General features: G+C 42.7%; 1 protein-coding gene across 2 annotated transcripts in view; it reads right to left on the minus strand.

The window, feature by feature from the left end:
- Window positions 1-3,186: 3,186 nt before the first annotated feature.
- Window positions 3,187-26,358, minus strand: part of ZNF704 (zinc finger protein 704) — a 242,776-nt gene continuing 219,604 nt past the window's right edge. The window contains exons 7-10 of one of the 2 annotated variants that reach the window (XR_007148527.1): window positions 25,659-25,763; window positions 16,659-16,756; window positions 14,808-15,709; window positions 3,187-6,794 (exon numbers count right to left, since the gene is read on the minus strand). Coding sequence is in view for 1 of the 2 variants with exons in the window: in XM_047842149.1 (XP_047698105.1) it covers window positions 15,598-15,709; window positions 16,659-16,756; window positions 25,659-25,763 (315 nt within the window). In the remaining variant the exon portion in view is untranslated. Of the gene's footprint in view, window positions 15,710-16,658; window positions 16,757-25,658; window positions 25,764-26,358 lie in introns of both variants that reach the window. The other variant, XM_047842149.1, reaches the window with a different exon arrangement.

A 26,358-nucleotide genomic window follows, 5' to 3' on the forward strand; every position in this document is an offset into this window, starting at 1 on the left:
GGGGCAGAGCAACAGGGGTCTGCTTTCCATGTAAACTTTTTATTGCCATAATTTTTTTTACTATGTACATATATTGCTTAGATACAAACAAATAAACAGTCACTATAATACCCAGCTCCCCATCATAAAATAGTGTCTGTTATGTCTTAGTGCCAGTCTACATCCTCTCTCCTGTTACTGACTCAAATCCTAGTGGTCTCATTCCATTTACTCTGCATGCTTTTAATAGCACAGACCTGTTTTGCAATTTATTTCATTTAGAGGCATTCTTTTGGTTTTGTTTTTATTTAGATGCTTATTGGATTCTTGGCTGTGTGCAAGGAATTTGTACAATAAAAACGGTGGATGTTAATATCCACTTTGTCTTGTATTGGGTAATTATTAGGTAATCAGTATAGTCATTGGGCGTTGGCAATTTTGAGAATGTACATATTCTATAATTTTTTTTAAATGTTTATTTTTGAGAGAGAGAGACAGAGCATGAGTGGGCGAGGGGCAGAGAGAGAGGGAGATGCAGAATCTGAAGCAGGCTCCAGGCTCTGAGCTGTCAGCACAGAGCCCGACGCGGGGCTTGAACCCATGAACGGTGAGATCCTGACTTGAGCCGAAGTCAGACGCTTAACTGACTGAACCACCAGGCACCCTGAGAATGTACATATTCTAAAGAAACTTAAAAAAAAAAATGCTGCTTAGGCCAAATAAATGTTTATGGCAGTCTTCAAAATGTTCACTTAATTTGTCCTCCTTTGCTTTGTTTGGACAATGGTAGATTGAAAGCAGAGAGCATATCCAAAGCCTGAAGAAATGCTCTTGATCAGTTTGTTCATTCATTCATTAACAAATTTATTGCTCACGTAGTATATGCCTGGTAGCGTATTGTACACAAGTAGGACATAGTCTGCAAGCTCAAGAAATGGAAGGTCGTGGAGGATATTTTTTGAGGGAAAGGTAGCTTTCATTTTTTCATTAAGATAATTCATTACTTCATAAGCTTTTGCTGTTTAGCATCCCTTTAGATAAGAAGCGCTTGGTAAAAACTTGTTTGCAAATAGAGGATCTACATATAACCTTGCAAGACAAACCTATAGTCCAGATTCTCAGTATTTTCTCCTGCTTCCTGCCCCTGAGGCTCCAGCCTCTGCAAGTGGCTCTCAGAGGAGAGCTTCCTGGAATCTTGGAGGGAGAGCCTGAGAGAATCAAGAATGTACGGTTTGAGGAGTGCCTGGGTGGCTCAGTCAGTTAGGCGTCCGACTTCAGCTCAGGTCATGATCTCATGGTTGGTGAGTTCGAGCCCCACGTCAGGCTCTGTGCTGACAGCTCGGAGCCTGGAGCCTGCTTCAGATTCTGTGTCTCCCTCTCACTCTGCCCCTCCTCTGCTCACGCTCTCTCAAGAATAAATAAACATTAAAAAAAAATTTTAAAAAAAAGAATGTACGGTTTGAGCACCACTCACAGAGGTTGCTATGTCCATCCTCTTTCATCGCATAAACGTAGGCACTGAAGGTTAACTGTGTGGAAGCCATCTTCGGGAGGCCTGAGGATGCTAAGGCTGTGGAAGGAGGGCTGGCGTCCATGTGGACGTGCGCCTGGCCGATGTGTTGCGGGGAAGCATGGGAGAACTCTGACTGTTGGATGTGAATACAGGGCCCAGCTGTCCTGCAGTGGCTTTGGATTCTGGGGAGGAACTGGAGCCAGAAGAGATGAGAATGAACAGCAGCAAACACGTGGACACCAGGGAGGAGATGGGAAGCAGTAATGAGGTGAAGAGGAGCCCACACCTGGTTCAAGAGCAGAGGAAAGGCAATAGGGAACTTAGGACTTACCTGCTTTAGATAAGTCACAATACACTCATATGCTAGTAGCCCCTAAAAACACAGAACATCCAGTGGGCAGGGTCAGAGGTAGGGGATGCCAGTGCCCATCTGGGCTGAGTAGTCTTGGGTCAGTTGCTTAACTTTTTTAGAAGATACTTCCTTTTGGAGAAAATGAGGGTGACAGTTCCCACACATAGAGCTGTTGTGGGAACTCAGTGAGATGACCACGTGAAAGCATCTAGCACATTGCCCAGCACACAGTAGGAATTCGGGAAGGCTAGTCTTACTTGCTGTTCTACTGCATCTCAGGAAAGGTGAGGGGCTCAGTGTCCCCTGTGCCAAATACAAGGAAATCACAGAGGTTCAGTGGCTGGGAACTGAGTTGGGGCTGGGGGCGGCATGAAAGAAAGCAGTGGGCTTCCAATGGCACAGCCCTTCAGTTCTGGAATAGGCCAAACTATAAAACTGTCTCCACTGCACATTCTATTGATGAAATAATGGTGATCAGGAGTAACCAAGAACACATTTAGATGTGCTGTGTAAGCATTTAATAAGGCAGGACATTCTTATTTCAGAAATAATGTTTTTAAGAAGCTGAAAAGAAAATTCTGGTATTTGGAAGCACTCACTCTGGATCTCTGAGGGTTCCAGTGTTTGAGTATTTTGGCTTCCTTTTGTGGACTACTTCTCTATGCATTGTGATGTGTTACTTTAGGTCATTCTCACAATAGCCCCATTTGTGGAAAATTCTCTGGGCCAGGTGGTAGGACAGGGGTCATAATCCTGCCCACCCCAGCTAGGGATGATTGGACTAGGAGTAGATAAAGATACTGTCCAAGCCAGGCTAATTAGTTCTCCTCTTTTTCATTATCGTGTCCCATGGTAAGGATGGCACTTAGAAGGGTTAAATCACTTGTCCAGTCATTTACCTTGCAAGAGGCCAAACTTGGATTTGTGCTCAAGTCTGTTGAACTCCAAAGCCTCCTACTTGCTGCGCACATATATATGCTTGGCTCTTGTAGGTGAATATATCAGGTTTTAGTGGACCCAGTGTTGTTCTGGGGTAGGGGTAGGCTGGCTTGGGCTAGAAGAGACATCACCTTTCGACTAGCAACACAGGGTGAGCAGCTAACTTATCTGGGCAGTCACGGCCAAGGGGATGGGTTTGAATTGTAGTTACAGGGGATGAACTGTAGAAGGAAGGTGTGCCTTCCACGTTCCTAAAGATAGCCTTGATGGTGAACGTTGATACGGGGAAGACATCCCTTTGGTTTTAAATTATTTTTACAACTGTGGTAAAACCTCGAACCCTCGGTGAGCCTTTCTTGGGTATTTAGTTAGTTATTTTTTGCTTAAATAAATAGCCCCCAAATAGAAGCAGGTACACAAAAACTTTTATTAAGTGGAAGTTAGACTCCATGGTAATTAACCAGTTACAAGTGCATTTAAATTCATGTGTGTGGACATTGTAGAAGTCAGAATGGTCTTACTGAAAGTCCAGTGTTCTGGCGTGGCATGTGCCAGTGCAACCCAAGGTAGAACCATACACGCAGTAAGTACAGGTCAACGATGATGTCAGACTACATTGGCAACACCATATTCATTGTTACAGCTAAGCATCACAGAACATGAAAGTCCAAAGACCAGAAGACTATTACTAAATTGATTCTTACTATAAGCCTTTACTTCTACTTCAATGCTTCCATAGGACCAATGCGGCAAATCCTCAACTCTGGGGGGACAGTGCCATTTTTGTATTTTACACTTAAATGGGCCACAGAGACTGTAAACATTCAGTGGTCCTCCTGATGCCCATTGCAGGTAGATGACAGCTGTCCCCGCGGGAAAGTGCAGTTTAGATAGTTTAACTGGTGTGAACATCTTATATTGTAAGTCTTCAAATCTGAAATGTTTCTTCTATTTCAATTAGCACCAGTTTATTTAAAATCTTTTTCCTGGTGTTAAATATTTAGGAAACTTTTTTTTTTTTTTTAAATCAACACACAAAGTCCTGAACAATGGAAAGCAAAAAACATTCAAAAAGTTGTTTTAGAGAACAGCATTTAGAAAAACAACATCATTGAAACATTCAACAAATTTATGTACAGTGTGCCAACAGCTGGCAAGGAGCATGGCTGAGGAACAGTCACATGAAAGGTTTATTAACCTGAACCTCCACAGGCTGTATTTACAGTCAGATAGGTATTCAGAAGTGGAGTATCAGAACATCTGAATTTGGCTAAAAATCATATAAAAAGACACGTCCCCATCCCCAATAACTTCTAAATAGGTAGCAAACATATCCAGTATAACCGTAAGTACCAGGCTTAGAAGTGCGTTTTTCCATATTTTCCGTATTTCTACGAACAGTTGAGAAACTTTCTCAACGGACATAGAAGAGAGCCAGAATGGCAAGAGAACTGGAGTTCTTTATTTCAACCTTGTCAGAAGAAGGAAAGAATATGTTTTCATGCTGAGTAACGTAGGAAGTTACTGATTGAGGAGCAAGGATAAATTATTAGGGGAAAAGGTTTCACAGAAATACAAAATCAACAAGAGTGCTGAAGAAACGTGTGTATATTCTAAACGGACGTTCCAGACATGTAAAGTAATTATCTCCATGTGATTTTGAAAAAAGCTCAATGATTTGCTTTGCTGGACAGCATTTTTATATTTTGTTCTTTGAAACTGTATAACCCAAACCCTTTGGAGAATAGTTTTTGTTATTAGATTGAGAAGTAAACACAACGGACACAACCTATGCTATGTTTATCCAATGCGATGCTCATTAACCTTATGCAGTTTTGTTTGCCTGCTAATCCAGTGTTACTAGAATATCCACCTTTAAAAAACCGGGCACATTTGTAACAGCCAGCATTTCTCATTTCTGCTTACGCAGTAACATATAAACCATTTCCCATTTATTTACCTTACTGGCTGTATTTGTTTAGAGCCTGAAGTTTCAATGCACTGTCTTTAAAAATATCAGCTGGAAGAATATAGATGGGAGTCCCACATTCCCACAATGTTATGCATTCAAGTTTATTTTCATAATTTGTGGTTGTGATAAGTCTATGAAAACAATTTACTTGGATTTGATATAAAATACACGTTAGTCTTGGAAAATGCATAGTTTGTAGCTTCATACATTCATTCACTAATATTAAAGATTTTTGTAAGCAAGTACTTACCCCCAAATGGTGGTAAGATTGTATTTCAAAAGATCTGTAAAAATTGGATAGCATCGCCACATTGCTTTGAATTAGTGCCCAGTTACTAGTTAACGCCTGTCATTTTACCCCTGGCATCACACAGAAGGGACTGCTTCTTTCTCTTCCGTCCATCTTTACCAGTTTAGCAGGCGCTAAAAAGCAATGCTTTCTACTGACAGCATTTCCAGTAAATACCCCATTTGAAATATTTTATAATTTCATTTTAATATTTTAGATTTGGTATAGAAAACAATTTGAAAGATGGCTTAATTTTTAAAAGCAGAGTTTTTTAAAAACCTTATCGTGGACTAAGGGCAACGGAGGGTTTGTGATAACTGTTGTTCTCTTACTCCCCAGGCCCCTCATTTGAAAAAGATGACCGCAGGCCACTTGGCAGTTGCATTTGATGATAGTCATGAACCCTTTGGGACCTAGCGATTTTTTTCTTATCCTGAGTTCTTCCTCTAAGTATATAGATTTTGAGACACGAAACACTTTGGAAACTACACTAGTATCTGGTTATTCCAGAGAGCATATGCTTAAATGGTTGACCATCGTCCAACCGTTAATTACAAAAATAGGAGTTCTAGGTCGCGTTGTAGGAAAATATTGATTAATGACATTTTTTTAAAACATAAATAATCCACATTCCTGGGTTATTTTACACCCAGAGCATTTTCAGTTATTGAAGTCGTGGAACATTTGGGGGTATTGAGCTCTTTCCTAAAAATCTAAATCTATTCTAAAGCTTTCTACCAGTGATCACAGAGGTTCCCCAAACAGTCGGGATACTTTGGAAGAAGGGGCTTTGCTATCATCACAGGGCTTGGTCAAGTCACAGTCATTGATTTCCAATTAGCAGAGTATAGGATAAAAAGGCGAAAAAAGCAAAGCAAGGGTTTGTAATCTGCAAAGAGATACATGCTATTTTTGGAGGGGGGCAGTTTATAATTCCACTACACTTGTAGATCCCTGAGGGGTAATCCCAGCTCTGGCACTGCTGGCCCCAAAAGCTCTACCATTTCCCCCTTTGTCTTGGCCACGTGTGCCCAAAGCATAGGAAGAGGGCTCCGCCAGGGTGAGGGGCAAGTGCTTAACAATGAGAACTGGAGTAGTTTTCTCCTTGCGTAAACACCAAGTTAAAACAATTATACCTTGAAGGGGCCACTTTCACATAACAGAGGACAAGTCCATTCTCATGCTGTATAATTGTGGGCGGAGGCCAGGGCCCAGAGAAACTAAATGTGAAGCTCTCTTCCTCTGTCCTTCCATGTTGGTTCTGATCATGCAGCCGGCACACCCCGTGGACGGGCCCAGTGGGCAGGTGACTTGCGTGGAGGCTTTGAGTCCAGGTGAAATGATTAGGTATCTGCCTTGTCATTCTTTCTTGGCAAGTCTGTTCGAGTCTTTTGTGATGAGTGCTGCAGGTTGGGTGCTGACTGACCTGCCCTCTGAATGATCACCCAAAACTGTTTAGACAGATGGAAATTTTTCTCCGAAAGAAGAGGGTCGCCTCACGGAGCCTCCCATACGAGTCGTAGTGATGTTTGTCCCCCTGGACCTTAACTGAAGAGTGAGAAATCAGCACAGAAGCAAACGTGCTTAATCTGGAACTTCTGGAGGCGAACATACATAATAACAGTGTGGCCTCAATAAGGTCACACCAGTGGACACAGGAGGTTGCCAAGAATGGGGAAGCAAAACTAATCACCAGAACAGGAACTGTTCTCTTTAAGTTCAATTTCTTCTCGAGAGTCCTGGCTTTCCTCTTTAGTCAGAGATGTAGAGAGAATTCAGAAGAAAATAGATGAGCAACTTTTATTATTATTATATATGGTTTTTTTTAAAGAAAATTTTGTTCTTTAATGACTGCTCTTTTGCCTTTGTCAGGAGTTGCTACTTTCTACGGTGGTGAATCTTCTGAATTAAAAATTTAGGGAACTGCCCCTAGTAAGTAAATGTAATAGTTAATCAGACTCAAGCATTGAATTCTTAACATTTTCATAACATAAATAAAGGGGATTCTTTCTTTGGAAGCTGGCAGTTAAAAATTATGTGAATGGCGCCCACTATGAAATAACTTTTTTTTTTTTTTTTTAAACGAGGACCTTAATTTGAGCATCGAATTCACAGTCTCTACCTTCTTTCAAAATCTGTAGTTATTTTCTTTGGGAGCCTCAGCTTTCTCCTTGTTCACTCAGCCCCGACACTGACCTGGCATTGGCGTTAACCATTGCAAAACGGACTTCTTTTCCTGCAGAGGAGGAGAGTCCTCCCCCAGCACTGTATTTCCAGACAAATAATACAAGTCTCATTTATCAAAAAGCCTGTTACTGAAGTAGGTGGCAGGCCATAATGGTTTAGGCCCCTTCTAGCTCCATGACTAAACTTCCCGTGAGTACCCTAACCTCATGATGTGAAGCCTGGCCAACGACAGGGCGAAGGCCTGAAGCAGCCTGTTCATCGCTGGACAGCCTTTTAGTCCCTCATGGTGACAGAAATCTCAGGCGTTGATGGTGTTGTTTAAATTGCATTCGTATTTAAACGTGACTTAACCATATTACCAGGTGTTTCCAACTTTGAGTTGACAGTACCTGTTGATTGGATCATGAAAAGTTGTAATTTTGAGCTGCTTTAAAATTTTCTGGCATCAATTTGCCTTTAGATGGATAACAAGCGTGGCATGTTAGCAAAATAATTTTCTTTTCCCAAGGAGTCAAAATGTTTACTCAGAACATCACATTAGCTAAGAAACTCCTGTAATTAACCACTTAGATGGTGGGAACTTAGGGAGTGGGGGCACGGCAGCACCCTAAAGGGATACAGTCGGCAGGATTGAGTTTGCATGTGACTGTGTGAATGAGTCTGCTCTTTGTTTCCATGCGGAAAGAGGGGCTGAAAGGATGGGAACGTAGTGGGTCCCTGGGTCTTTTCAGGGTTAGTGTCTGGAAGACTAAGGTCTGAGCCAGTGCTTTCCAAGTGCTTCCCCTCCTCCTTTTGGGCAGTGATAAGGCTGACTCACAGATTTAAGACTATTGTGGGTTGGCCTTGGAGGTGATCCTAAGTATCCCTGTTGTGCCCTGGATGCTTAGGAAGGTCAAATGAAATAGTGTCTCTGAAAGACCCCTACTTTATTATATGTGTGAAAGGGTTAGCGACGATGCCAACACCATCAGGACTCTGGTGTAAGACACAGCCAGAAGTCACTTAGTCCTCCCAAGCAAAAGCAGCAGCTTCTAATTTTTTCCATGACACATTTATTCCCATTTCGTCTTTGCCCTTGGACAAAGATGCTAGGGTTCTCTATGTGGAAAAACTCCATTTTGGGGTTAGTGGACATTCTAAAGTACCTACCAGGTCTGAAGCCAGGATGTTGCTATATGGGAGATGAAACAAGGGAAATTTCACCCTGGAATGAAGACTCACGAGGCAGGATGGAGCGGGAGGGTGTGTGGAGGGGCTGGCACAGGGCTTTGGCACGAGGAGGCAAAGTGGGCTGTCTTCAGCTGCAAGGGCTCCTGGCTGCCTTCTTGAAGGCATAAGGCTGCTCTTTGCCAGCCCCTCATCACAGTGGTCACGGTAGTGAAAACTGAAGTTGGGATGACAGTTATTCAATCAATGCTTTGGGGCCTGGCCTGGGTGGGGGTGGGGGGAGTTGGATAGTACTTCAGCATATTTTGATCAGAGGCAAGGCTAGTTTAAGGATACTGTATTTTTATATTCAAGTCTTCCACGAGAATGATTTCTTTGATTTTAGTTGCCCAGATTGTGCCCACGAGTGAGTTTGTGGGGCTGAGGGAGGAAGTTGACCCGATGGCTGTGGAATGTGAGATGTGCCTTCCCCAACATCTCCCACGGAATGCGAGATGAAACCGGTGGCCGAAGGCTGCCGTCTGCCCCGTGTGGGTTCTCTTTGGTCTGTACAGTGTTGGCCAAGAATTTGAGTTAGCTGTCAACACTTAAATGTCACGTAACACCGTATTTCCGAGTCAGAAGATCTAGCAGCCCTGGGCCTGATTTCTGCATGGTTCTGATTGTCTGGAGCTGGGTGCCCCATGCAGTGGGTGCATGGGCGGTCTGGCTCACAATGATCTCTACCATTCTGTGGTGTCCCTGTTTTGCCTGATCTGAATTGTTCATTTACAGATACTGCCTGGCTTTTCTAAGGCTTCTGCTATAAACCATTAGGAAGCCTCTATTGAAAAATGAAGCAAGACTCATTTGCTTCAAAACCATACAGCAGTGAACACTTCTTGGGGATTTAATGCTAACAATGGAGATATTCAAGGGACGATAAAGATAGAGATTTGCAGACTGCCTCATCTCAGAGACCAGGAGCCGAGGCTGTGCGTGGTTTTCCATATCTTCGTGCATTTCTAGTCCTCATGGGTGCACATTCTAAAAGCTATTTGAAAGCAAGGTCTGAGTGACCCTCTGACCACTCCACAGGAGTTGCCCAATGGATATACGGTCATTCTATGCCAGCTTGTCTTTTGAGGTTATCTGCATACTGCTAATTAGCTTTTGAGTTACTGACATCTTAGAAAGAGAAGATGCTTTATTTATTTATTTTTTAACAGTGAGTGGGCTAGAAGAAACTGTACAGCATTATGAAATGGTTTTGGCAAAGCTCAAAACTATTTGTGCAGTTAATAGACTCTCCATGGCTCTCTCCCTTGGGAATACAGTGACTTTCTGATCGCAACCTGGCATGTCTGCTCCTCTTGTAAAAAATCAAGCACTTGCTTTGATAAGAAAATTAAAGTTATTTAGTTAGTGCTTAGGAAAAAATTATCTCAAACACCACTGATCACCTAAAAATTCTATCTTTGGGCTTACAATACCATGATTTCAGGAATTACCAGCAAATGATAGTTGCTAGTTAAATGCAGGTTTGTGGTAAGCTGGTCTTTGTGACAGAATCTCACTTTACACTAAAGAATTTAAAGAATGTTTCTCCCATTGCTTACAAGCATATCTATTAATATTTTCCCATTTAAGATACATATGGTTGATTCTTAAAGTGTCTTTTCCCATAATCCTTTGAAAACACACTGGCAATGATAAAAGGAGTAGCTGTTGCTATCTTGATTCTCTTGTAATAATCTTTCCATCTGATCTGCATTTCTACCCTTGCTGCAGAGGGTTAATTGAAAAGATATGCATCAAAAACACTTGCTTAAAAGAGGCATAGCCCTTTGTTTGGAGAGCAGGAATTGCTTATAATATTAAGACTTCCTGTCTGGTAAGTACTGTATTTTAAAAAATAAGCTACAATGTATAAAACCAAGGTCATTTCCCACAAAATGTTCATGTTCTTTGTGATTACAAAACACTGCATCTTGTAAAATATTTCCAGTTCTGTTTACTTGAGAAGTACCAATGCTTATTATAAAAGTGTCATGTCTCTCCGAATTGTAGAAGCCTAAAGCAGTATATTTCTTGTCTTATTTGGAAAATTAAGTTATAATTGCTATTGTATTTAAGATTACATTTTGATATAACACATTACCATTGTGATTCTCAGACCCACATGAGAAGTTATAAAACATGAGATTGTCTTCAAAAAAAAAAAAAAAAACAAAAAAGCAACTATTTACAAAACAGGACCAGAAGTAAAATTCCCACTTTGATTTCTGGTCCTATGATAGGTACACCTTTTAAAGCATGTATATCATTGGGTATGGGCTTTTTCAGAGTCACTCACAATAAGCAAACCGGTCGGTCTTAAATGCAGTTTATACTTCCTTGCTCTATTGGTGTGCATTACATAGTGATACAATTGGTACCTAAAAGTGCTAATCTCATTTTATTTACCAACTTCTGCTTTGACAAGTTACAATGCAAAAAGACACAACGGAACAGTTCCAGTAGAGAGGAATCCCCACAGGTATGAGGAACAGGGAGAGCGTATGTGCCGCTGGTAGGGTTATTTTCTTAGAGAAATGAAATTTCCAGTTGACCCATGTACCCAGCGTCTTCTCCAAAATGATCCACAGCCTCATCCATATTCATGAATTCGGCTCTGTTTCCATTCATTTGTATGCACAAATCCTTCCCTGTCTTCATACAGGTCAATGCTACAGTTGATGTGGTCAATAGAAATTCTACAGGGTCATGAGAAAAAGCAGCACCTTGTCCGCAAAAGTCCATGGAAGTTTGCTCCTTAACATGCTATTAATGCAAAGTGCACGTCTTTAACACCTTCGCCTACAGAATTCTGTGTACAGTCATCAACCGGGTGATTATGAAAAGGAACACCGAGGCTTCTGACTCACAATTACATTCAGAAAAAGCCTTACACCAGTCTGTGAATACCCACCAGGGACTGTGCCTGTGGTTCAAATGTCAGCCTTAGACTGCAGGTCAGCTACAAAGAAACCACTCGTTTCCATAGAGCACTGCTCCTCAAAAAGTTGACATCGTCCACTTCATGTAAATTTGTCTTGAAATAATTACCATGTTCGTTAAAAACAAAAATACCACCCAAACTGTTCTGACTGGGAAAGACTCTAGAGATAATAAAAGTCTTTCTAGTCTTAGGATCTTCCAGATCTATCTTTCACATACCCTTTAATTTTCCCTGAGGAAATGAATATTATTTACAGTATTTTGCTACTATTCTCAAGGTATCCTCTCCTATATGTACAGTTCTTGCCACCTGCCTCTAAACATTCGCAAGTGAATGCTGCTCTTTTGTTTTCCAGTGAAGCCGGATGAAGGAGGACTCAGGTCAGCCGTGCTGGCTACTACGGAACCCAGGGCGGCTTTCAAAAGCGTGGCTTGGTGTGACACTGCAGGCAGCTGACTTAAACGCAGACAATCTTGAAATGGGATCGAGGCATTTCGGTCTCAGAAATCTTTTGCACCATTCGTGTGACTGTTTCTTTAAGAAGATTTTGGAAAGCCCAGGAACTGCAACACCCATCGTTCTCTACTGAAAGTGTTCATCTGCAACACAGTTGTGACTGGACAGGGAATCACCTAATAAAGGGCACCCCGGTGCACGGAGCTGCTGACAGGCACTTCACCGCGGAGCCCGCACCCGTTCAGAAACCCACTGCCTTCTTCCTGACCCTGGCTTTTACCAACCAGGAGAGGAAACTTTCCGGCAAGTAAGGTGGAGGGAGGTCCGTGCCCACTAGAGACGTGCACGGGAGTGGCAGCTGCTCCTGGAGGGACGACATGACAGCTCCCTCCGAGGTGTCCAGGGACAGTCACCACTGGCCGATCAGCATTAACAAGGTGAGTGGGAGCCAGATGTCCATGGACCTCTTGTGTCTCCTCTCTGGCCTCCAATCCACCCACTTGCTACCTGGGTGTCTTCTCCAGCTTGTCACACTGCTGCCCATAAATTGGGTGCACGTCCTCTGGGAAGGACTAAGGCTTAAAACTACTGCTGGATGAACTCTCTTTGCTTTGCAGCTACCTGAAGAATGCCTGTCTGTTATTATGAAATGCCTTCTTAGAGATGAGAACTATTTTCTGAAGGAAGAAGTATCAAGGGAGAGAAAGGTCAAAAGGCTAGAGCACGCCTTATTTAGAAATACTTTGGGTCCAGAATCCATAGTATGGCCATTCCTTTTGAACAGACAAGTCTCTGAGATCCGTGGGATGGACGGAGCTCTGGTTAACCAGCCAGCATGCTATGGGACTGCCCTTTGCACCCACCCCCTGCCTCCCCCTGCCAAATGAAGACATAAAAGAACGTGGTACCACAGGGATGGCATAAAACGAATGTCGGGCTTAATTTGGCACTTAATTTAGTCCCAAAATATAACAAAATGGCTGTATGTCTTTTTTTTTCCTGTAATTTTGGCTTTTACAATCAGTGCTGTATATTGCAATTCGTAGCTCTCTGGGTGGCTTGCAAAGAAGTTAGTCAATTTTTTCCCAAGGCCAGCCAGGTAATTTTGATGGTTCTCCAGTTATTACATGCCTTGGTACCAAAAATGGATGTCTGTGTGTGCAGGAAGGGACTGACGGTCTGTGCACACCTGTGCCAGAGAAGAAAGTACCCAGAGACCGGGGCCAGCAGGCAGAAAGGAGTCCCCGTGTGACTGGGGATGCAGAAGAGTATGTGTAGAGAAGCCTTTAGAAAGGACAAGAAATCCCAGGGAAGATGCATTCAGCTGTACGCTTCTGCTTATACCTGTGCATTGGCAAAAACCCAGGTAAGGACTGAGCGTGGCTCCTCCAGGCCAGAGCTCAGAACGAATCATGTGCTGCATCTCTAGGGTGCAGCCACAAGACCTCCCTCCAGGACAAAGACCTCTCCTTCCCTGTGTCCCAAAGTTCTGGGAGGTGGGGAGGATGGATTTAGCCCCTCATCACTGTAATTGTTTTTGATGAGGGACTTAATTAATCCAAGGATCAAGAGCCAGGGAGATTTGCCGAAGAGAAAAACCTCTGCTCTAGGATTGCATCCCAGCCATCATTTCAGTACACGGAGAACCTGCTCAAGTGGTTCACCGGCTCTGGACTCATTGTGGCCACAGGGCAATCCACCCACAGCTCAAGCCTCCCGGACCAGGCCAGAGGGAGCATCATGGCACAGCAGAGGGTGCCTGCAGGGAAGCAAGAGGACTCCAGGGAGGAGAAAAGACATGCTGGGGTTGAGGATATGAATACACTTCTGCCCTTAAAAAAATATGCCCTTTCCTGGCTGACCTCATAAATACTAAAACACACATTATAGCTGGTGCTGTGGCTACTATTGATTGGAAATCATGAAATTAAACATGATTTTCAATTACCCATGAAGGTAAAGGAAGCTCTTTTCCTGCTCTCTTGAAATACATGTTTTTAAGAGAAAAATAAATGAAGGAGAAAACAGGATCTCTTTTGAGGAATAATATTTAAAAAGTCACATGAACGCTTACAAAATAAAATTGCCAAAATCTATGAATGTATAGGTTGTGGCTATTACACTGTGAAACCTCCTTCTATTTCCCTTGCTTCTAAAAGGAAAAGGATTTCTGCTATTCCTAACTGACTTCTTTCAACTCTAAAACAAACGTGTATGTACAATTTCTAAACATATATTAACCTCTCCTCTGTGCAATTTCACTGAACATTCCTATGGCTGATCGTTGGCTCCCCATCCTGACACAGTGCATCCTATAAGGTGCTCTTAATCCTTTGCATAGGTATAGGAGAAGTAACTCTTTAGCAGGGCAATCGAGAGTAGGACAGACAGACAATGAGCGTACATATAGAACGTGACAACTACTCCCTCCCCCACACCACTACCACCAAAACAAACAAACATACTAGGCTAGGAAACCTGCTAAATGCAACACAGTGCAAGCCCTGGTCCTACTAAATTGAGAGATTCCTATACCCACATGCATTTTCCTTTTGGTGTTCTGTACGTTCCCCTCTGAGCAAATTCTAAGTGAACAGTGCCAGTATTTGAATAAGAAAAACAAAGTTTTGGACCTTCCATGTACTCAGATCACGTCTGTATTGTCCATCAACCCATCTCCCAGACATGCTAAAGCATAAAACCTGTGAAAGTGCACTCAGAATGGATGTCGGTTTGCTGACTTCACATGTCTTTCTGAACAGAAGGGGATGTGTTAGGCTGTACTCCGCTGTCTACAGCAAACCTGCTGGGATAGTCGGAATTCTCTACCTGTTCTGAAACCAGCCAGTGGTGGGGTTTTGAGGGACGGCCCGACAACCCACTAACCTGGCAACAGCACTGTCACACAAGCAGTGACAAACGGATCTGTGCTGCGGCTCGCGTTGCATCCCTGAAAGAAGCATCGAGGCTTACCCAGGTGGCTACCTGTGCCAGTCGTTGATTGAGCTGTGACAGGTAGAGAATGAGCCGAGCCACCTCTCGGAGGAAGGGCTTCTTAGAAATCTGAGGAAGACTCCTAGATGTTCCCAACATTACAGCGGGATGTCCTGAACTCAGCTTCAGGGTCTGAGGTCTGCTGGTGATCTCCTTTCAGGTTTATGCCATCTGGGACCCTCCAAGCCACGGTTCCGTCTGGGGCCATTCTTGCAAACACAACAAACAAACAAGACATAGAAGAGATACCCAGAGTGCTGCACTTTCCGGCAACACATCATGATGTGCACTGCTCCAGGAAGTCAAATGGAAAACAGGGAAAATAGTATTCACGATGAAAGCAAGTGTTGTTCTCTGTACAAATGCTACTGAATAACGCGTCGCTTTTTTTTTTTTTTTTACTATGTCAAAAAATCTCAGAAATGGCATTATTCAGAAAGCTTATCAAAATATGCCTCCTTTCTAGGTAAAAGGGGCTTTGTTGGTTCCATTGCTACGGAAGTCCACAGTTTGCAGACCTAGGCATACAGCAAAAAAAAGCTGACTTTTCTTTTCAAGGAAAAAAAAAATAGTTACAGCCGCTCCAGGCTGGATTCTCAGCAGGAGCAGTGGAGGGTGGTGACCTTATTTTTTTGCTGTAATTCCACCAAGTTTCCTGGAAGTGCTTTTCCTGGGCTTCAAGTGTATTTTGTTCAGAAGCAAAAGTGCTTTCCCAAACCCGCAGTGGAAGGCGAGGGCCCTGGGCCGCCCGCTTGGTGAGCCTCTCTCCTCAGTCAGTGAACCTCTGGCAGGCTTTCTTCCAGCGGCAGGCCGTGCACCACATGTCTCGGTTCTCCATGCCGTATACCTTCCGGCACTTCTTGCCTTCTCCCCTGGGCTTTCTGTAAGACAGACACGGAACGTTTATTCTGTGGGACTGATTCAATGGGCATTCATTCTACGGAGGGCTTGAGATTCCTTGAAAGAGTAAGAAACAATGTTAAGAAACAAAGTAGGGGTTTTTACCAGGTTTGGACTTTAACGTGCTGGATGTTTTCATGGCCACTACACTTAGCTATTACAATTTGCTACCACAGCTCTTTTTTTTTTTTTAATTTTAGAGAGTGAGAGAGTGTGCGCAAGCAGGATAGAGGGGCAGAGGGACGGAGGGAGAGACGGAGAGAGAGAGAGAATGAATCTCAAGCAGGCTCCACGCTCAGCTTGGAGCCCAATTTGGGGCTCGATCCCACGACCCTGGGATCATGACCTGACCTCAAATCAAGAGTCAGACACTTAACTGAGCCAGCCAGGCACCCACAATTTGCTACTATAACTCTTAAGCTTCTACTTGTTCATTTGTGGGCACGTCCATTTGGCCATCTTCATAAAATTGAATTAAGCAAATACAAAAAAATACCAGTAGAGAGGTCTCTTCTTTTACATTTTCAATAGGTACTTTCAAGTGCTCTCTTGCTTTTCAAATTTCTAGCATTCTGGTTAAGGGAATCCTGAGGATTTTCTCCTTGATCTGTACATTAAAAACTATACCTTATAGTTCTCTTAATACAGGGGTTAGTGCAAATATGGCTTTAAATAGACCCAGTAATCACCAGTACCTATTCTGCAAGAAAACTCACTGCAAACTGTTACCACCCCTGCCCCCCAAAACAATAAATCTTCATTAATAATTTCTGGGTGGGGAAAACCAAGGGAACAAAAGAAAGGGTGTTTTGTCCATTCCAGAGAAATTTTATGGAAGATCGTATGTCTGGTTTCTCTCTTCCTTGCTGTTCTTCTGTTTCTCAGCAGATTCCCTCGAGATGAGGAGTGTGGAGCTTCAAGCAGTCATACCTCAGGCTGACCGTCCCTCTGGGTGGCGAGGACAAGACGGTGTGTGTGTGCTGTCTCTGCTCTCCCGTGCCCACTGGACGATTATGCGTTGGTGACACCTGGTAAGTACATGGAAAAGAAAGTTGGTGGGGCGGGTTCTCCTCACTGTGCATTTATTTAGCCCTTGCCACATGGGCCATGGCACCTGACCATCAGCCACAGAAATGACGTGCTTTGTTCTCAGAGACACAGGTTAAAGGTGAATTTAAATGCCTCCCCATACAGGAAAGACTCGACAACAATTAATACTTCAAAAATCTTCATGACTTCATGCGTGCATTCCAGGTTGCCCATAATAACATATTTTCACTTGAATAATATTCCAAACCTTAAAATATAGTGTCACCTATTGTAAGGCTTATGATCTACCTTTGAAAAAAGGCAAATAGCTAGAGAGGTGAAGAGAGTTATCTCAAATTAGAAGGCTAGTCAATGGGAATACCACAACATGGACCTTGGCCTCCTGTTTGCTTTAAGAGATCATTCACACCCCCTAAATAAAGGGCTTCTTGCATGAGACATCCACACAGCAGACTGTAGGATCCAAACAGGAATAAAGTCTAGAAGCAAAGAGCCCAAGAAAGTCAAGAACAAAAGTCATCCATTGACTTTTGAAATACTTACTGAGCATTTGCTATGTGCCAGGTTCGCTGACAATAGTTTTCATTTTCACAACTACCCCACGTGGTAAGTACGATGCTTGTTCCCACTTTATAGATGAGGAAACCAAGGCATGGGGAGGTTAAATAACTTGGCCAAGGTCATGGAACTTGTAATGGCAGGGCCAGCTCTGTGTTGAGCTCTACCTGATGCCAGAGCATGTGTTTCACCCTGTTACACCTCTGCCTCTCAGTCACAATAGCAGGAGGGCCTCTTGTTCTGGATTCCTCTGGCATTTCTTACCCGTCCCTTTGCATCACCTGCTCTCATAATGCTAAAGATCTTCCCAGCACCAGGGATTCTCAACAGCTACAAAAAAAGAATTTTTATAAGAAAAGATAAATGGTATTCCAAGTAAATATATGACATTGCCATAAACAGAAGTGCAGACCTTTAATGAATTTAGAAACTTAATTATCTAGAAGCCAACATGGCCACAGAAGTACCAAAGTACCATGACCGACTGACAGTCATGGGAACATTCCTAAAGCATACTTATAGGACTGAATTTCTCTAGTATAGATACTAGCGCTTTTTGTTTTCTTCCAATTCAAAGGAATATACATCAGTATTATTTTCCTAGACATTAATTGAAAAAATTAAAAAGCTAAGTAAAAACCTAGCAGTTTAAACCACCGTTGCTCTGATTCTGAATTATTCTGTACCATTGGTCTTTACTGTTTTGCTAAGGCTTGGTAGGAGTGAGGGCCAGAAGAAGTGAGTTAACACACATTTTTTTTTTTTTTAAAACAAAAGCTTTGGAGTTCAGTATATGCATTTGATTTAGACAGCTATGTAGGCCTTTCCAGGAGCTGAATCTACCCTCCCCCCACCTACTCCACATCCCATCCCTGACCAGTGTGGATAGCAGCAGACCAGAGGGAGTGAAGGCTTCAGAGTTCACAGCCACCATAGTGATCTAGAATGTGCTCATATGCATTGTTAAATGGTCAAGACAATTAAAACAATTTAAAAATTGTAGAATTCATAGAATCTGAAGAATACTGCCTTATTAGCAAGAGAACTAGGAGAGGTTTAGTTGACATAACATCAGCTGGGGATAATGTGGAAGGTTCTAAATTGTGCAGAACTGCCACACCCCTTTTGTGTTGGGTGATATGAGATGATAGGGTGCTCTTCATTCAACAGGTATTTATGAAGTACTTACTATGCACCAGGCACCGTTCTAGATTGTGGGTACCTAGCTGTGAACAATACCGAGTCTCTGCCCCTATAAAGCATACATTCTAGTGGGGAGACAGACAAGAAATACAAACACATAAGATCACTTTAGTGATGAGTGCCTAAAGAAAATAAAATAGGCCAAGAGACAAAGCATCATCAAGGGAGAGGACATTTATTTATTGAAGGTGGTGAGAGAAGGCCCCTGAGGGGTTGCGTTTTATCTCCTGGGCACTCTGGAGAAAGGGAGCACAATGGCACAGGCCTGCAGATGCAGAGTGCCAAGGGGGCCAGAAGACACACGGTGTGGAAGTTGGGGGTGGGAGGGCAGGAGGCGGTGGATTCAGGGCAAGCCTCCTGGCTGGGATGGACGAATTTTAGGTGAATGTCATTCTTTTTCTTTTTTATGTTCATTTATTTTTGAGAGACAGAGAGAAAGAGAGAGGGAGCGCATGCATGAGTGGGGGAGGGACAGAGAGAGGGAGGGAGGGAGAGTCTCTCTCCGACTGAGCCAGGCATCCCTGAGTTGAACATCATTCTAAGGGCCAGAGAAGCCATTGGAGAATTTTAAGAAAGAGAGATGTCTGATTAATGCTTTGGCTCCTTTGAGAGTGAACTGGAGACAGTATGGAGAGAAGCCCTGCAGTCTAGTTTAGAGGCTTTTGCACTATTTGGAGGGAAAGAATGTACTGGCGATTTAGACAAGGGGGTGGCAGTGGTGGTGAGAAGTGGCTGGATTTATGGCAGGATCAGGCAGGATCTAGGACTCGGTGAAGGATGGGAAAAAATGAGGACAAATCTTTAGAAGAATCAGGGATGCATCGAGAGGGATCAAGGGGGAGTCCTAGGTGCTGGCCTGGGCAGCTGCAGGGACGGTGGGCCACTTACAGACATGAGAAAATTGGTGGTGTGGTTGGTTTGAGAAGGGAGTGAGGTCCAGGTGTTTGAAAATTCCAGGAACACCGTTTGAGGAATACGGACCGACTGCAGGAATAACCCCTCTCTACAGTCTTCATTCCTGCCGATGGCTTTCTTAACTCGGGAGTTCTGGGCATGCGTGTTATTGTCCTGTCCAGCAGCGACAGACCTGGGTTTTCCGGGGCACGACACAGGAGAAACCAGGACCCACATCACACGCTGGCGTGTAGATCCGTTCTGCGTGAGGATCAATATGACCTCACTTGTGGGTTTTTCTCGACAATTCTAATAGCAAGACAGTCACGGTTCAGCTTTTCGTTTTAGTGGGGGCTGCGGGTGGGGCAGAGAGGTGGTGGCCGGTGCAGGGAACTAACGTGTATTTAGCTCTGGCCAATGTGAAAGGCGGGCTACTAGGTGATTTATGATTTCTTTTAATCCTCACAAAACCCCTGCAAGGGAGTGCTGTTACCTGCATTTTGTAGATAAGATAATTTAGACTTCGAGCAGGGAGGTGGCCTGCACAGCATCCCAGAGGAAGTAGCAGTAGTGGTAACTTGCCGAGCGCCCTTAAACCAAGTGCCTGTGAGTGCTATCTGGTTTCATCTCCACAGCGACCCCAGGGTAAGCAGCACTGCTATCATTTCCACCTTCTCAATAAGGAAGCGGAGAAGTGAAGTGAAGTAAGCCACCACACGGTAAGTGCCAGGGCGGCACCTGAACACAGGCTGTCTCCTACCGGCTGACGCTGGAGCTGTTCTGAAGGAACTAGTACAGGCCCTGCTCTTTCCGTTCTTCCATCCTGCCACGCCGCTGATGGAAGCGTGGTGTGCGCTGAGATAAAGCCCTACGCAGCATTACTGTGGCCCTCTCTCCCAGTGGTCTCCACTTGTCAATTCTTATCGGTTTTATATCTTAATCATTTCTAAGTTCTATGTGGGGGCATGTTCTATAGAGTCCATTTTATTATTTTTTTTCTAGAGAACAGTTTTTCTTTGGTCCTTAAGGACTCAGCTCCTTACGTGGGCTTCGGCGGAGGTCGTGGGGCAGCGCATCGTGGGGCTCATCGGGGTGGGGGTGTTTGGTCCTTCCGTGCTTCACACGGGCTGAAGACTCCCGGCAAGACTACCTTGCTGTGAATGGCACATCTCACACAGTAATGCAGTTTCCCACATAGCCTGGGAAGCATGGAGGACTGTATATGCCTTAATCTTTCTGCTGATTTTGATATGATTTCAGTTGAAAGAACTTCAGTCTGCAAAAATCATGGCTAATCTCTCTCACAGGTTCAGTATATGTGTGTTATATCAGTCAATCCCAAATAGAGAGAATCCACTTCTGACCTCTGTTTTACAGCAATGAGACACGTCCCAGGCAGCAATGATCGTAAGTGCTCCACAGTGTCAGCCAGTGCCAGGTGCTGTGCTCAACGATACAACTCTATGAGGTAGATTACAGTTGAGGACATTGATTAAGAGAGGTCATGTGACCAGCTAGAGGTCACAGTTTGTAAATGCCAGAGTCAGGATTTGCATCTGAGCCTCAAACCAGAGCAATAATAAGAATGTTGTGTCCATCTGTAAACACGTTGGGGAAGTTTCGTTTCTTTGTGGTTTTCTATCTCTCAAATGGAAGAAAACCACATCCTTATCTTGGTTGTAACCTCTTATAACATACTATTCTGAATCCTCCATCAAGGTGTTAAAAAAAATACAGGTAAATATCTAACAATTAAGCATTGCTATTTTAGGTTAGGAGACCCTCCTTTCAGCCTGAAGCCTCCAGGAATGGCCTTTAGATAGCAGGTTTGTTAGCTCTTGCTTGCCTGGGCTTGTTGTAGACTGCATGTTTGTGTTGTCCCCACCCCAATTCATATTTTGAAACTCTAATCCTTAGTGTGCTTATATTTGGATACGGGGCCTTTAAGGAAGTAATTAAAGATAAATGAGGTCAAAAGGGTGGGACCCTGATCCAGTAGGACTGGTGTCTTTATTAGAAGAGATACCAAAGGGCTCTCTTTCTACCCCACCCCCTGCCCCCACCAACAGAAAAGGCCATGTAAGGACACAGTGAGAAGGTGGCCCTCTACAAGCCATGAAGAGAGCTCTCACCAGGCGCTGAATTAGCCAGCACCTTGATCCAGGACTCCTAGCCTCCAGAACTGTGAAAAAATACATTTTGGTTGTTTAAAGCAATCCAGTCTGTGATATTGTGTTATGGCATTATGGGCAGACTCATACAGGGCCCAAAAACTCTCAGCTTTTTGTCATGAAAAGACAGAGAAAAGAATGTAGATAATTAGAAGAAAAGACGGGGTCATTCGGGAAAAACAGCTCAAAGAATGCTGTAATTAATGAGGGTCTTCTGCCTACCTGTACATTTGCAGCCTTCGGCTAGAAAAGAGTGAACCTCCAGTTACATTTGTAAATACGCAGAACAGCCTTCTCCACAACACACCTCAGGGAAGAGGTCTTACCCAGGGAACTTATTAAAGCCCAATGTTCAGGAAATCTAGTACAGGCAAATGAATAAATAAAATCCTGCAAACCTTGGGATTTCTCAGAAGGAGATTATTTCCATTCTCTAGGAAGCATATAAAAGCATCCCCCCCCCCCCCCCCCCAATACCAGGTCTCCAAGATACGGCAGGGAAAAAAACCAAACCTTAAATGGAGTTGACAACCTCAGGGCATTTGTTTTGGGGTACAAAGAGAAATGTGTTCTTTAAAGAGCATTTTATAAAATGGAAACTGCTTTGTTCTTCAGTTTGGATATGGTTGAGGCCATCACTAACACTAATTCATTATAATTGAAAATGTTTAGAGCTTCTGTCTGCAACCCTTACTACATTAATTTAGAAGGTAGGAATTCATATGCTCTTAAATTCACCCTGGCTCCCCATCTTCTAGGGATGGACTAACTTTCCTGGACAGTTGTTGGCACCTAGTCAGTGGACGTGTGCCAGTCTTGTGTCTGTGTGGCGTGGAGTTGTAAGATCCAGCCTTCAGTCAAAGGAGACACACAGTATGCACCCACTTTTTCATTTTTTTAAAGATTTTTTTTGTGTTAAAAAAATATTTAGTTTTGGGGCGCCTGGGTGGCGCAGTCGGTTAAGCGTCCGACTTCAGCCAGGTCACGATCTCGCGGTCCGTGAGTTCGAGCCCCGCATCAGGCTCTGGGCTGATGGTTCCGAGCCTGGAGCCTATTTCCGATTCTGTGTCTCCCTCTCTCTCTGCCCCTCCCCCATTCATGCTCTGTCTCTCTCTGTCCCAAAAATAAATAAACGTTGAAAAAAAAATTAAAAAAAAATATTTAGTTTTGAGAGAGAGAGAGAGAGAGAGAGAGAAGTGGAAGGACAGAGAGAGACAGAGAGGGAGACAGAATCCCAAGCAGGCTCTGCACTAAGTGCAGAGCCTGATGTGGGGCTCAAATCCACGAACTGTGAGATCATGACCCAAGTTGAAATCAAGAGTCAGAGGCTCAACCGACAGAGCCACCCAGGTGCCCCGTACCCACTTTTTTTTTTTTTAAAGGATTGATAGGTAATTTAGCAACATAAAGAACGTTTTGAATAGTGAGCCTTCTTCCTAGGGTAAAACAAAGCCTTGGACAATAGCATCCCCTCACCATATCTTTATTTTTAAATAGGAATGGCTGCTAAGACAGTCTAAAGGGTTGGCTGAAACATTACACAACCAGATAGATTGAGAATTCTCTGGTGAAAGAATAAATCAGAAGCTAAATTAGGATTTGAGTGGGATACCTAGTTAACCTAGCCACTCTATATACTTTACGTCAAAGTTCTTGTCTAAAATGTCCCTGGTAACCAACGAAATTAGGGACTTTGGAAAATCTAGGGCATTGAGATGAAGGTGGAGATAGACACTGTGTTCACAGCAGGGAAGATTTCACTGCTGGAAAATAAACAATAGAAGGTGTCTGCCTGGTATCTTACTATGTAAGACATTTAGGAACTCTGGAGGACATGTAGCTAGTACAAAACCACTCAGAGTGATTTCTCTGTATTTCAGAAGGAGATGATTTAATTAACAGAGCAAAGGCAAAAAAATTGCATTTTGGTTGGTCACAGAGGTAACCTGAAAAGAAGCCTGAACTGGACTGTTCCACCCACATGTTACACTTGTTTATACACCAGGTAAGCAATATGGTGTATACTCTTGAAAATTCTTCTCAAATCAAAGATAGGAATTAACAGGATTCAGAACAGTTAGTTTCTATAATTCTGTAATTATAGCTGCCTTTCTAGGTTAGAAGGGTTGTCTCAAATGTGATATTGAGAACCACTCTGGGTCTTTTTATGTCTACTAAGAAAAAAAAAAAGTCCCCCAAAGGACTGATTGCTGACCTCTGACACCCTCTTCAGTAGATCACTGTTCTTGCCAGGAGTAAAACTGATACTACTATTGGATGAGGCAGGCGACTTTCATAATTACTCCAGACCCTCAATTATTATTTAAAAATCAAATTCCAGGAGTATTTTCTGGAATCCACAAATTCCCAAATTGCTGCCAGCAGGATGCTTTTTATTGTTGGCTATTCTCCTTGGGAATTTAATAAATATTCATCGACAGAGCACAGCATAACTGACTGAGCCGCTTTCATTTTTATCAGCCCTGTAGGAGGCCTTAGTATTTTCTGGAAACCTCTGGGAGCTGCCAGTCGTTGACAATAAGAAGCTTTTGTGAGGTCCTTGGGGAGAGGGCGGAGAGGCGAGAATAAGGTTAATATCTGTTATCATAAGCCACTTTGTGAACCTTATCAGGAGTTCTAAACCACTGTGGGCATCAACAGTGTGTAGGCCTGTCAATATTCTGTGATAAGCTATAAAAGACCCAATATATTTTTAAAGGAATGGTTAGGAATCAACTTAATTCATGGTGATTTATCAGACAGCAGTCACTTAATATGTCAAATCAATTCTTATATACTACTAAAACCTGATTGCATAGTTCAGCACTCATTTATTTTCAGAGTATCCATCAGCATGGATTATTCAAGCTTTGGAGGAAAAAACATTATTTCAATTTATGTTATTTTTGGACTTCCAAATTGGCATACCCACAAATAATAATTTCAAAGTCATAAGTTTTATAAAGTTACTCATAATGGTAAATATTATTCATTACAGGGTCTTTTTCTTTTATTATGTTCAGCATCTGAGTTCAGCTATTGATTCTACAGAGCCTTTGGAAAAATACAACTATGCCACCAACAAAAAATCTTGATATATTTCTAACAAGTTGTTTATCAATAGCTGCAGGTCTCTCCTAGTTTTCCAAAATGCCAGTCATCACACCTTTTTCACAGAGAAGCTGGGCTGGTCTGGGCTATGAAACACATTGCTGAAGAGTTTACAGATACCAGGTAAGAAATTGAGTACTTCTTGGGAATGCAAACTGGTGCAGCTACTCTGGAAAACTGTATGGAGATTCCTTAAAAAACTAAACATAGAACTACCCTACGACCCAGCAATTGCACTACTAGGCATTTATCCACAGGATACAGGTGTGCTGTTTCAAAGGGACACATGCACCCCCGTGTTTATAGCAGCACTATCGACAATAGCTAAAGTATGGAGAGAGCCCAAATGTCCATTGATGGATGACTGGATAAAGAAGATGTGGTATGTGTATATATGTACATGTATATATATATATATACAGTGGATATATACTCAGCAATCTAAAAGAAAGAAATCTTGCCATTTGCAACTACGTGGATGGAACTGGAGGGTATTATGCTAAGCGAAATTATTCAGTCAGAGAAAGACAAATATCATATCACTTCACTCATATGAGGACTTTAAGACACAGAACAGATGACCATAAGAGAAGGGAAACAAAAATAATATAAAAACAGGGAGGGGGATAAAACATAAGAGACTCTTAAATATACAGAACAAACAGGGCTGCTGGAGGGGTTGTGGGAGGGGCGATGCGCTAAATGGGTAAGGGGCTTAAGGAATCTACTCCTGAAATCATTGCTACACCATGTGCCAAGTAACTTGGATGTAAATTATAAAAAATAAGTAAATTATGGAAAATAAAAAAATTAAAAAAAAAAAAAGAAATAGAGTACTTCTGGCATTGTGAGTTTTGCCTTTTCCTTGCGTGTTTTGACAATTTGTTCTCCAAATTTATGTTCAGCTTTGACCAGATTTCTGGCTTTTTATTTTTCTACTTACTGGAATGCCTGTGAAGGTAACTGGAGGAGACTGCCAAGAAATGCTGAAGCTGCTGCCGTTGGGGGTGAACTTGGCCGACCCTGGAATGGTCACAGGGGGTGTGGCCTGTTACACAGAAAACAGAACACTGTTATGAAAGAACATTTTTCCTCAGAGTCTTAAGCCATCATTGCCTAGGTAGGGCCTCAAACATGATTTCAGCTGTATTAATAACTTAGACTAAATATCCAACAGGAGGAGATTAAACATAGTCAAAGAGAATAGCTAGAAATCAACTTTTTATGTGTCTTGGCAGTCTAAGGAATAAAAGGAGAAGGTTTTTGATTATTTCTGAAAACAGATTTTATACATACATATACTTATTTTAGAACATATAACTATTTGTGTGAAAAACACAATGCCTCGCTATCAAATTGGGAAATAGTTTTATACAGTGATGCTGGGTTTGTAAATTGGTACATTTCAGGAGGGTAATTTTTTAATTTTTATGAGGATGGTCACTGCCAAACTATGTATTATGCAAAAAACTGGAAACATAAATGTCCAATAATAGGGAAGTGGGTAATATACCCACAGAGCCTGATGTTGTTGAAGAATACCCATTGGCATGGGAAAATGTTCATTCTATATTAAATGGCAAAAACAAAGCACAAGAGAAACGGTACTATAATAAATTTTTTTTCACATTAAAAAAATTTTT

The sequence above is a fragment of the Prionailurus viverrinus genome, chromosome F2, assembly GCF_022837055.1.
Source record: "Prionailurus viverrinus isolate Anna chromosome F2, UM_Priviv_1.0, whole genome shotgun sequence".
NCBI lineage: Eukaryota > Metazoa > Chordata > Mammalia > Carnivora > Felidae > Prionailurus > Prionailurus viverrinus.